At 40.9% G+C, this 13080-nt stretch overlaps 1 protein-coding gene across 1 annotated transcript in view; it reads right to left on the bottom strand.

Moving 5' to 3' along the window:
* Positions 1 to 13080, bottom strand: part of NXN (nucleoredoxin) — a 223449-nt gene that overhangs the window by 38112 nt on the left and 172257 nt on the right. The window contains exon 7 of the mRNA XM_073615136.1: positions 9271 to 9395. Coding sequence (XP_073471237.1) covers positions 9271 to 9395 — 125 coding nt within the window. The remainder of the gene's footprint in view (positions 1 to 9270; positions 9396 to 13080) is intronic.

The raw sequence follows: 13080 nt of genomic DNA on the forward strand, positions 1-13080 counted from the left end.
ACCTTTAAGAGCCTTCCTGCCCTAAAGGAACATGAGGAAAGAATCAAAGCCCATCTAGACCAAGTAACTACTGAAACCCTTAGAAAAAAAGATAAAAAATTCTGGCGTGACAAAATGTCATTCCAGGAAGGGAAAGCTTATAAGTAGACCCAAAATAACCACACATCTAATTTTAAGAATATGGGTTTAACCAAATCCATGATGGAAAGAGGGTCAGATTCGTCAATTAATTCCTCTGTTTCTGTTTCCTCCTCTTCTCGTAACCGCAACAGGAACAGGCAGAAGAGATCTAAACGTGCCCTGTCTGATGAAGATCCTAATGCACACAAAAAACTAATCACTGAACATCCTTCTCCTGCTACTCAATCTACCTCTGGAAAGTTGGGTAACTATGGTTCACGTGGTGAGATTTCCTTTCCCTCTTCGGGTACCTTGGGTGTTAACTCTGCTTCTTCTCAACATGTTGGTGCACAACCTTCTCAACTGAATGTGGGCTCGGGCCCGACCCCCAACATTGAGGTAGGTCAGAGTCGATTTTTTCCACAGGGCGTAACGCCTATTCCCAAAACATAGAAGCTGCACAGGTGGCCTGCACTGATGTTAATGATATGAATATCATTAACCTATCTAGTCATAAATTGTCAGAGGAAGAGAGGTCTATTAAAGATCTAAACCTTTTCGCCCGAAAATTATTGTTGAAAAGTATGTACTCCAAAAACAAAGAGAAAGTTGAAACCCCCCCGATGCCCAACATGACAAGGACCTGGATGTCCTGTTGTCTCTGCTTGAGGAACAGGATTCACCAGATCTCATTGACTCCATTGATCCAGACTCTCTCCTCCAAGAAAAACACATGGTGGCAACCCCCCCCTTCGTACTAAAGAGCTGAAAATTAAATCTGATAAATTTCCTCCCCTGAGCTCCAATCCGAACTTGATGTCCTTCGTCTCTGTGGTGACATCGGAAATTAAGAAATTAAAAATACACAAAGGTTGGCAACCTGTCCCCCTCCGAATAACTCGCCATTGAAAATTAAAAAAAATTTCATTCCCTCACAATTAAGCCCTCTGATAAGGGGGGCAATATTGTCATCATGTCAAATGAGCAGTATAGAACTATGTGTAACAAAGTCTTGGCGAATCGGGACTGGTACAAACCCATCCCCAAAGCAAGCATTGTAAAGTTTGAGACTCAATTCTATGCTTTGGTTGATGGAGCCTTCTCACAGGGAATCATAGATCAGGGCACCTGGGAATTTTTGCGTATAAAATTTCACAGGATTCCAACCTTTTACTGTTTACCAAAAGTCCACAAAAACTTCATGACCCCCCAGGGAGACCTATAGTATCCAGTAATTAGTTTTTTTGTTGACTCTCATCTTAAACCTTTTGTCGAAAATTTGCCTTTGTATATTCGGGATACCATTCACCTCCTACACTGTTTGGAAGGTCTGCATATCTCACAGCAGTCCTTATTGGTGGCCATTGATATTGAAGCGCTATACAGTTCTATCCCCCATCACCTAGGGTTGGCCGTGATTAGACATGTTATCACACAAACGCACAGAGACGATAAAAAGCTATGCGAATTCATCATCATGGCATTGGAATTCATTCTTCACCACATCTTTTCCTTTGACGGCTCTCATTTCTTCCAGGTGCAGGGTGTCGCGATGGGGACCTCTTGTGCCCCGTCCTACGCCAACCTGTACCTGGGGGAATGGGAGCAGTCTTTTCTATCTGATGAATCCTTGAAAACCCACATCCAACATGTAGCGGCTTGGTTCCGCTACATAGACAACATCTTGGTGTTGCGGGAGGCTTCAGAAAAGGAACTGGATGAATGCATCCATGTGATGCAGAATAACACGTTGTTACTCACAGCAAAAATAGTGTCACATTCCTTGATATCCCTCATCAGTAAGAGCCAAGATGGCACCCTCTCAAGTGGCCTCTTTCGGAAGCCTACTGCGGGAAATACCATCTTGCATGCCTCCAGCTCTCACCCTCAACCACTGCTTCGCGCAATCCCCTACAGCCAATATTTGAGGCTAAGGCGGAATTGCTCGGACCAGGAATCATACCTAAATGAAGCAGCTGCCCTCAGAGATAGGCTTCTCTTGAGAGGTTACTCCCATTCCATCTTAAAAAAGGCATTCAGACGAGCCAATAAATGAACCAGACGTGAACTGCTATTTAGTCATCGAAGGAAAAAAGATGAGGGTTCTACAACTAGGATGATCATGAGGTTCAGCAACCAACATGAATCTGTTAAATCAATCTTCAATAGACATTGGCACCTTCTATACTCTGACTCTACATTACGTCCACACTCATCTGAACATCCTGCGATTACCTACCGACGTACTAATTTGCTGAAGGATCATTTAGTCCACAGCGAATTTGTTGGCGATTTTCGCAGTGATCCATGTAAAAGGCTTGGGACCTTCACCTGCGGTGGATGCCCGATATGCAGATTTATGAATACCAGACAAGACGTAATTCTCCCAAATGGACGATCCTACAGACTATGTCACTTTTCAAATTGTAAGACGGAGGGCGTTGCATACCTTCTCATGTGTCAGTGTCAACAATTTTATGTCGGAAAGAAGAAATTAAAGTTTTCGTTAAGAGCCTCGCGAAATATCACTGCTATGATGAAAGCCAATTCCGACCTCCCGTTGGCAAGACACGTGGCCAATGAGCACCATGGCATTTTTCCAACATTTATTTTCTTATCCTGGATAGAGTTCACCCTAACCCGAGGGGTGGGGATTGGAACAAGGTCCTTTTACAGCGTGAGGCCCGCTGGATTGTGGACCTTGCTGCCACCTCACCCCCCGGGTTAAACGAACAATTGAGTTACAGACCTTTTTTGGAGGGATTTTCCTCTGGGGTATGCGAGAAGGAGCTGTAGGCTCCTCTAGTTTGGATCCTTATATATATTATACACTTTTCCCTTTTCTTTATAACCTCTGTTATGCCTTCTGTGATCTTTTATGTCTCTGACGCTTGCTTTGTCTGTGTCTGTCTACTTATGTACGTTAATATCTAGGGTACTGACTAGGGTATGGCTTTGTTCTGTTCATGTTTGTTCACTCATATTTACAGTTTTATTATTGTTTTATTCTCCGGTGAAGCTCTTTGCCACTCTCGTGGTTGGTGGAATATGTTGGGGTACACCTGCTGGCCCCTCCTTGTCCCGCCCGGCGCAGGGGGGCCCCCCCGGGATCGATGATCCTTGTTGGGGGCCTTTTTCTCTGGCGCCCGGCCCAGGCGGTCGGTACTAGGCAGTTTTTTTTGGCTGTCTTGGTCCGGCCGCCGGATCGTTCTCCTTCCTGCGTCGGTGGGCTGTGGTTGCATGACCCCCCTCATAGTTCCGACTGTGGGGGGGGGGCGTGCAGCGGTGGGTTGGGGTCCATTTGTTTTTTGTGGCGCTTTTGGCTTAGCTCCCTGTGGCGGTTCTATGTGTGACGTGGTCGGTGCCTTTCCTTAGTGCTTGATGGATCTGGCTCGCCATCCGCCCCCATAGGTTTACACTATTTTTGTTTTCTCCCCCTGCCTCTGTCGCTGGGATACTGATCCAAAGCACTCGCACTGTCCGGGTCGGTGGCGGCTTCACCTCTATGGACGATCACCACTTTCTAAGAACTGTGAGCGTCAGCTCTGGATCTTTATGGTAACTTTCCTTTTTTCTTCCTGGTTGGTGGCAGTATAATATGCTGAGGGCTCACTTGCTGCTTGCTAGCAATGTTTTCCTTTTTATTTTTTGCAGATTGTCTGTGTGAATAAATCAATTACTCAATAGATCTATCCGAGCTATCAACCCATATAAGGGGTCTCTTTCTCCTGTATTTTTGAGTCTTCCCTCACCCGTTTGTCTCCAACCTCGAGGTTTTGTGCTTACATTTGGGTAAGACATATACATTTACTTATATTGTGGGTTGTGGGGACACAGAGTCACATGGTAGTTAGATAGCCGTGTGTCCATGCCATGTGGTGATTTCCTATTTAGGCATGGGCCTATCCAATGTTTCTGTTTTTTAGATACCTACCTATATTCCTTCCACGATACTCTTATTGTTTCCCCGGTGAGTCTTTCCGAATTCGGCATCATACGGGTGGACCAGTGTGGACAAGGCGGTGGCCAGCCATACGCCCCATCCTCTGTTGGTATTTCGGGGCGTCCTTTACAGTTTTGCCTCCGGGACTTGGCGGCGAGCTTCTCTGACTGAATATGCTTGGGTATGTTGTATCTTTTTATGTGCTACTGTGTTGAATGTTCTGTGCTACGAGCAATAGTTGTAATGCATATGATTTGTTTGTACTTAAATTTACATTCTATCATGCAGTGTGACTCTTCTCACAAGTTGTCCCTGATGTAGGGACTTTCTTTTCAGTCCTGAAACGCGTCGGTTCAAGTGGAAGATTGCACGAATACATATATCTTTGACAACCACACCAGCATATTTACCTTTTATACAATACTTGATTTACATGTTGATTTTTCCCGTTTTTGAATTTTGTACATTTGTATCAATAAAATTGTTTTTTATCACTCCATTGCCGTTAAAGTCCCACCAACTATCTGAGGGGGTTACTTTATTTCCCCAACTCCATGTGTTGCACATCCTGTTAAGGGGAGGGCTCACAGTAGGATCCAGTACTGAAAACAACTATAAAGGCAATCCCCACTTCTTTCATGCAGCAAGGCCTGGGGTACAGTTCCTTAAGGCTCTGCAGAGAAGTCCACCAATCCAAAAAACTGCAGAAAAGATTTCCATAAAGAAGAGGAGTTTCTCCCAGTAAAGAAAAGAGGTCCGTCTTTTAGGGAAACTATCTGGGACTGGGAGGGATTATTTGGAGGAAGTCTCAGCAGCTTTTTTGTCTTGTTCACTTACCTGAAGGTAGTTGCGTATAAATCAAGTTGCAAGTATGAAGAAGCTTGTGTAAAGGAGTACTCAAATCTGTTGCAGTGCTTGATTTTATATGGCTATGCATTGCCAGACTAACTGGTATAAGATTGGTAGCATACAACAGGTATAAGAGATGAGCATACTCTGCATCTACATATGGGAATGAGAAGGATTTCATTTCTAGACCTTTTTTATGGTGTTTAATTTGCAGGAAAAATGAGGAACCCCCTGTGTACTTTGTCAGCTTCTCCAGTAAGATGTGATACCAGATCCAGGTTTGGTTTCCTGTAGATTGCTCTGTGCCCTGTACTATGCAGCTCCCACTTTCCTCTCCACACCCAGAATACCAAACTGTCTAAACCAAATTCATCTCTTCCCACAGCACAAATGATTGATATTTTGGAAAGTATATCAAAGGATCTGTTCACAGGAGACATGAAACTTCATAAAATGTCTTCATCGCTCAAGTATTTTTATTTTAGAATGGCTGTTAGTACTTGCTTTATTAATAACTTTAACTATCAAATACAGAGAAGTCTTACAAATCAACACTGACCCAGTTGTTTTTACTGTTGTACAAAAAGTAATTTCAAAGTAAGTTGCACTCTAGACAAATGGCCAAACAAATGGTCAAAATATACCTGTATGTTAATGATTGTAAATGTCAAATTATTTGTAATTCTGTTCTGCTAGTGTTGTGATTTACACACCCAGTCACACTGCATAATCAAAAAGGGTGAAACCATTATTTTACACCTCAGCTTTCAGTTCTGATTTCCTATTCTAAGACTGCTTTCACGCTGAAAGCTTTGGGCCATTAGCGCTAAAGTGCTGCTTGTTTTAGCGGCGCTTTAGTGCTGTTTAAGCAACGCTTATTGGCCGCTAGCGTTTTGACCCCCCAAAAAAGTGTTAAAAATTCCCGCTTTGCAGCGATTTCAAAGCGTTGCCCATTCATTCCAATGAGCAGGGCATTTTGGGAGCACTGAAGATGCTGCTTGCAGAACTTTTCGGAACGTCCCACAAGCGCACCCCCCGATTGTGAAGTCACACTAGAATGAATGGGAGGCGTTTTCAGGTGCTTAGCAGAGGCTATTTCTTGCGCTAAAGCGCCTGAAAACCGCCCCAGTGTGGATGGGGTTTAAGGATTCTTTGCATTTCCCTTATTGTGTATATTCAGAAATATACACCAGCAAAAACATATACATTTATGTTTAAAGACGACTGTTATGTTCCAACACCTGTGTTTTACCATCTGTGGACACTGAAAATCAAAAGATAATAATAGACAAGCATACACACGGCACACTATCTATGGCTAATACCTGGCTTATTACAAAAGGCCCAAAGTAAGGTATTCAAATGTACACATAATTTACCATTAAAGAAATGGACATGGACCATAAAAGAAATATGCAGAAAGTTTAAAGTGTTACTAAACCTACAATAGTAAAATCAGTGTGTATATGCAGTAAAGCATGCTTGTTATACTCACTGTGGAACATAAGGAGTTAATCCTGCACATTGTGGAAAAAGGCTGTTTGATCCTGCCTTCTTTGATCCTCCCATTATTCTACTGTCCCCAATCCATCTCCTGACCATACAGAGCCTTATGCATATGCTCAGTTTGGTGTGTTTTGCTAGGGAGTTTTGTTTTTTTGGGAGGGTGCATGTGATCAGCACAGGACCAATCAACACTGTTCAGACAGAGGGTCAGGGGTCCTGCAGCCTCATAGGACAGTCAGAGTAGAATGATAAAACTCCTCCTACAAGCTGTAACCAGACACTGATAGATGTCATAAGACTGCTATATACTGCTGATGAGAAAAAGTATTTAGCTGTTTATATTTACTAAAATAATTGCATTTCCATGTTCTGTGTACTGTGGGGGACCAGATATAGTGAATGCAGGGCACTGGGTTTAGTAACACTTTAAGTTGGCTAAACACAGCTCAACAGGTTTTAGACAAAAAAAAGGGCCCTGGAAAGACACAAAGTGAGTGCACAATATTGCAATAGTGTAATAGCAGTACAATACCAGGGAATGCTTGGTGCCTGTCAAACTGCTCAAGTATATCTGTCTATGATCAGAAATATAAGGCCACCCTAAAGATAGAGCTATTAGAAAGAGTTCAGCATACACTGCACACAGTCCAACAAGAACTGTGGAACACAATTAGCTCTACAATGCTGAGCCAACAAGTTTGGGTAAAAGGTAAAAGAGGAGTAGAAGGCAACGCAGCAGATGACACAAGAGTCAGCTATTCACTAGGGAAGAAAAACAATTGAGAGATTTTCACACTAGCCAACTCAACAGTTCTTCCTAAAAAGTGATGTCCAGAAGGGTCTGAGATATCCTTGAGCTTGTTACCTAAACTTGCCATATTTGATGGTATAAAGTGACCAATTCATGTCTATGGATACCCATATCTATTCTCTGTAACAGTGGTTATAAAGCATTTTAGTACACTTTTATGTTTACATTAAAGCGTTAAACCCAAAAATGTAATATATTGCAGCTTACCAATCATTAGATGCAGTGGTTGCAGTTGTTTTCTTTTTTAGGCTTTTTTCCCCTCTGTTTGCACCTGGGGATCTGGCCAGTACTACACCTCCTGTATTAGAGTGCCCCCACTCTAACACTGCAGTTACACAAGCAGTTACAGCTTTTGGGATAAAGGTTTTACATAAATAAAAGCTGATCATTGTAAGCACCCCATCAGTAGTAAATGATTTGTCTCAACCCTGTAACTGCTACATTTTAAAGACAGCTTGTTCTGTTGAAAAACAGCAGACTTACTTCGCTGGATCACTAGGTGAAAAGAAATAAAGAAAGCCTAACAAAGTAAACAAATGCATCCACCACATCTAAGAATTGGTTTCATTTGGGTTTAATACCGCTTTAAGATCACCCATTGCATAAGGAAAAGCTAAAAGAATCCCTACAAAAATGGCATGCTATGCACAGGATGTTTAGGAATATTTTTTAAGGCCCCTTTCACACTGCTGCAACTTAAAGGTTGCATGATTTTGCTGTGATTTCAGGGAATGCCTGTGTAAACTTGAGGTCTGTGGACCTCAACTCACATGAAAGTCGGACCAAAGTAGTACAGGGACCACTTTGAAGTCGGCACAACTTGAAGTCGCACATATATGAATGGTTACCATTGGAAATCATGGGTAACGAATTGTCATGCGACTTTGCAGTCCCAAGTAGCAGGACAAAGTCGCACAAGTGTGAAAGGAGCCTAATACTGAAATCAATAGCATACCAAAATTACAATTTTTAAAACTAACTGTATGATTTAGGGTGTTTTTGACAATATATGTTCTCAGTCAAATAATGATCTGTTAGCTATCAAGAGTACATCACTGGGTCACATGCAGTATATATATCTAGACCATTTGTCATGTACAGTGGCAAAAAAAAGTGAATCCCTTTGACAGTAACTGGTTTTCTGCAGTAATTTGCCATAAGATGTGATGGAGGGAAAAGTAAGTGGACCCTTGGAGTTAATAGCTGGCCGAACCTCTTTTGGCAGCAATGACTTCAAGCAAGTGCTTTCGGTAGCTCTGAATTAGACCTGCACAACGTTCAGGAGGAATTTTTGACCATTCCTCTTTTCAAAACTGCTTTCGGTCAGACACATTTGTAGGATGCCTGGTGTGAACGTCTCTCTTGAGGTCATTTCACATAATTTCTATAGGGTTAAAGTATTTGTATAAGCATTCTACGCAGCAAGGTAAAAAAACCTTCTGCATGCAGCTTTCCCCGCAGCCCCTCTAATACATACCTGAGCCTAATCTTGATCCAGCGATGTGCACAAGAGCCAAGGCTTTCCCGGGTCTCTCCCTCCTGATTGTCTCATATACAGCAGAAGGAGCCATTGGCTCCCACTGCTGTCAATCAGAGTCAGTAAAGACATAGTGGATGGCGGGGGGTGGAGCCACGATCCTTGTGTTTTATGGAAACTCAGAGTGTCCCCATTGTATGCGACTTCCTATAGGGGCACCTGGGAGGGGGAGGTGGAGCTGGAGCTGGGAGCACCAGTGGGGGACCCCAGAAGAAGAGGATCGAGGCTGCTCCGTGTAAAACCATTGCACAGAGCAGGTAAGCGTGACATGTTTGTTATTTTAAGAAAAAAAAAATCAAGGCTTTACAGTCATTTGAAGGTCTTGGCTCTGAGCTGGGCCATTCCAAAAGGTGCATTTTCTTTTTATGAAGCCACTGTATATCTGTAGCCCAATAAAATAATCTAGAATTTTTTATATTATCATATTAACAGAACATTCAACAAACACAAAAATTTTTCTTTGACATCACTATTATAAATGCATTCATTTTTATCCCCACTCACCTCTCCGGCTACAAAAAACAGTAGTGGTGCTTCCTCATCTTTGGCTTTATATTGTGCTATAATTTTCTCAGCTATGGGTCGAACAAGTTCTTTAGCTGCTTCTGACTCACCTTCATCCTCAGAGTCTAAAAGAATGACAAAGCAGTCAAAAGATCTGTGAAAATAGCCTTTTATAAAGCACAACTCCAGACAGACATACAAAAATGAATTTAGCCATGTATACACATTTAATTTAAAAACCAGTTCCTGCAAATGTTTATTTGTGGTCTAAATTTATACTTGATAATAAAATGGGGATTACATATTTATTAGACATTCAGTGCAGGACTCAAAATCAGAAAATGCAAGAAACCTAGGAATAATCAAGTATTATAACAGCCCATTCACATCTACAGTGTTTTTTCACATTACAGCATACGTATTAATGCACATTTACAGGTGTGAATGAATCCTTTAAATACACTAGGAATGAAAAGTCTGTAAAAAAGGTGCATTATAGTATTAAGGTGTGTGTGTGTGTGTGTGTGTGTGTGTGTGTGTGTGTATATATATATATATATATACACACACACACACACACACACACACACACACACAGTGAATATAAAAGTCTACACACCCAATGTTAAAATGTCAGGTTTCTGTGATTAAAAAAAAAAAGACAAAGATAAACATTTCAGAACTTTTCCCACCTTTAATGTGACCTATAAACTGTACAACTCAGTTGAACAACAAACTGAAATCTTTTAGGTAAAGGGAAGTAAAAATAAAAAACTAAAATAACATGGTTGCATAACTGTGCACACTCTAATACCTTGTTGAAGCACCTTATGATTTTTTTTTTTTTACAGCACTCAGTCTTTTTCTGTATGAGTCTATCAGCAGGGCACATCTTGACTTGGCAATATTTGCCCACTCTTCTTTGAAAAAACACTCCAAATCTGTCAGATTGTGAGGGCATCTCCAGTGCACAGCCCTCTTCAGATCACCCCACAGATTTTCAATCGGATTCAGGTCTGGGCTCTGGCTGGGCCATTCCAAAACTTTAATCCTCTACTGCTAAAGCCATTCCTTTGTTGATTTGGATGTATACTTTGGGTCGTTGTCATACTGAAAGATGAAGTTCCTCTTCATCTTCAGCTTTCTAGCAGAAGCCTGAAGGCTTTGTGCAAATATTGACTGGTATTTGGAACTGTTCATAATTCCCTCTACCTTGACTAAGGCCCCTGATCCAGCTGAAGAAAAACAGCCCCAAAGCATGATGCTGCCACCAACATGCTTCACTGTTGGCATGGTGTTCTTAAGGTGATGTGCAGTTTTGTTTTTACACCAAACATATCTTTTGGAATGATGGCCAAAAAGTTCAACTGTGGTTTCAACCGACCACAACACATTTTCCCACATGCTTTTGGGAGACTTCAGATGTGTTTTTGCAAAATTTAGTCGGGCTAACATGAGCTTGAATGTGATTGCCTAATTCTGAACACAGCTACATCCCCAGTTATAAGAGTTATTTTTTTTTTTTTAGTTTTTACTCCCCCCCTAAAAGATTTTAAGTTTGTTTTTCAATTGAGTTGTACAGTTTATAGGTCACATTAAATGTGGAAAAAGTTCTGAAATGATTTAGCTTTGTCTCATTTTTTTACATCACAGAAACCTGACATTTTAACAGGGCTATATCTATATATATTAACAAATCATTTCTAACCTTTAGAGGTTATGGCTGTAAAGAGGAAACTAAACCGATATGAAAATGGAAACTTTAGTATAACATACAAGAGTACTTTCTAGTGCTAGATCTCACAATCGGCAGGGAAACAGGAAACAAGGGAAACATTTCCCTTCCCAGGCTAAACACCCGCTGCTTCCCATGAATTAATAACCTGCCTAGAACAAAGGAAGCACATTATAACACCCCCTTGCCCTGTTACTCTAGAAACTAGTGTCATTATGGATAACAAACAGCAGCAGAGGAAGCCGATTTTACAAAGCGCTCTGCTGAGACACCGGCAGTGTGAGATGTTTACTATGGTTTAACCTCCAAAATCAGATTAATGTCATACAGAATCTTTGTCAGTAAGCTTTGTTCAGGGACAGTTTCAGAGTTTGGGGATGTCTGCAGCATACCAAAAGCAATTTTACAATACAGCTGTCTATGTGTCATTGATATGCTCTGTCACAGAGACCTACCGAGCTGTCTATTCTCTTCCAATCTGAAAGCTCTATGCCCTGGTGAGGCACTGCTTGTCAGTTCACATAAATGTGCATGAAATGGGATATCAATTGGAATGTTAGGACATGGCTGTCTCTGTCCAATCCCTCCTAATCAAACAAGTAAAAGCAAATCAGGAGGTCATGTGCCAAAAGATGTGTTTTTCTTTACAATAAGCTTACAGTCCTCAAGATTATTATGTTTATCGATATTTTCTAGACCTGTCCTTCAGTTCCATCAGCAAATCGCAGTATCTGCACAGGCAGCTTAATCACACTGCTGAAACACTGACAAATGTGGTGGTGTCTAATCTGTGTGTTTTCTGTAAAACGTGAAATACATTAATGGCCTAGCAACCAGGATATTCTTTGTGCTACTATATATGCATATACAGTGTATAAAGCTTATGCAGCTTGGGCAACCATTTACAGTCATACTTAATTTTGGTTGAGGTAAGCCATTCGAGAATCCTATACACAAAATATAAGTTTATAAGAAAATAAAGTCACAGATTTACTTATCCCTGTTAAAGCAGACCTTCACTCTCTTAACATTGACAATTTTTAATCCTTATGCTGCTAGTATGCAAGAATTAATAAATAGGAAAGTATATCATATTTACTTGTTTTAAACTTTTTTGTATATTTCTTCAGTTACTTCCTGGTTTCCATGCCTAGGCAAATTATGTCATACATCCCAGGAATCTTCAGGAGGGTTTTTTTTTTTGCCAAGCACACCCTCCTGAATGCATGTCTGAGCTAAGGGCAGATGGATTACTGGAAGTAAATGCTACATGAATCATCCGCCTTTACTCAAGATGGCCACAATCAGATATGCAAGGGGTGGTGTTTTCAAAGTGGTTTCTCGGCACAATAAAGCACGGAGACATGAATGGATGGATAGGCAAGTCTGCTTTGGATATTAAAAATGATTTAAATAGTGTTTTTGGTTTGTGGTGCTCAGATGCAGTGTAGTTCTGCTTTAAGGCACTGGGAATTCTTCTAGACCACATCAGTGTCACATCTTGGGAAGAGCTGAATACAGCCAATCTTCCCCTAACATATCTAAGAATTCTATTTAGAATTTAGCAAGAAATTTAGCAAGAAAAATGGTCCACTACCAAATAAAAATTGGATTAATTTTGCATGTACTTGGAAATTAGGGTTGCACCGATACTAGTATCGGTGCCGATACCTAGTATTTGCACAAGGATCAGTACTCGTGCAAATGCACCAATACCTGAAATCTGATACTTTCAGGCTCGGTTCTTTGAGCTGTCAGTGGGTCTCCCCAGTGTTAAAGAAGTCCGTTAATTGGAGCTGTCAAAAAAAAAAAAAAAAAAAAAAAAAAAAAAAAGCAGCCGGAAATGTTTATTACCAACATTGCTCAGCCCTGAAACACTAAAATGAAAAGAAACATTGTTTCTTTTTGTATATTTCTGTTTCTTCATCTGCAGATCAAAGGAATGAACAAATGTTCCTCTGTATAACCCCTTAATAACCCTTAATTTACTCTAATCAGCTTTAATTAACTCCCTATTATCCTCCATTTAATAATTTTTTTCCTGTTTTTTTTCTTTTGTTCACGTCTATTTTTAT

The sequence above is a fragment of the Aquarana catesbeiana genome, linkage group LG02 (genome assembly GCF_042186555.1).
Source record: "Aquarana catesbeiana isolate 2022-GZ linkage group LG02, ASM4218655v1, whole genome shotgun sequence".
Taxonomy (NCBI): Eukaryota; Metazoa; Chordata; class Amphibia; order Anura; family Ranidae; genus Aquarana; species Aquarana catesbeiana.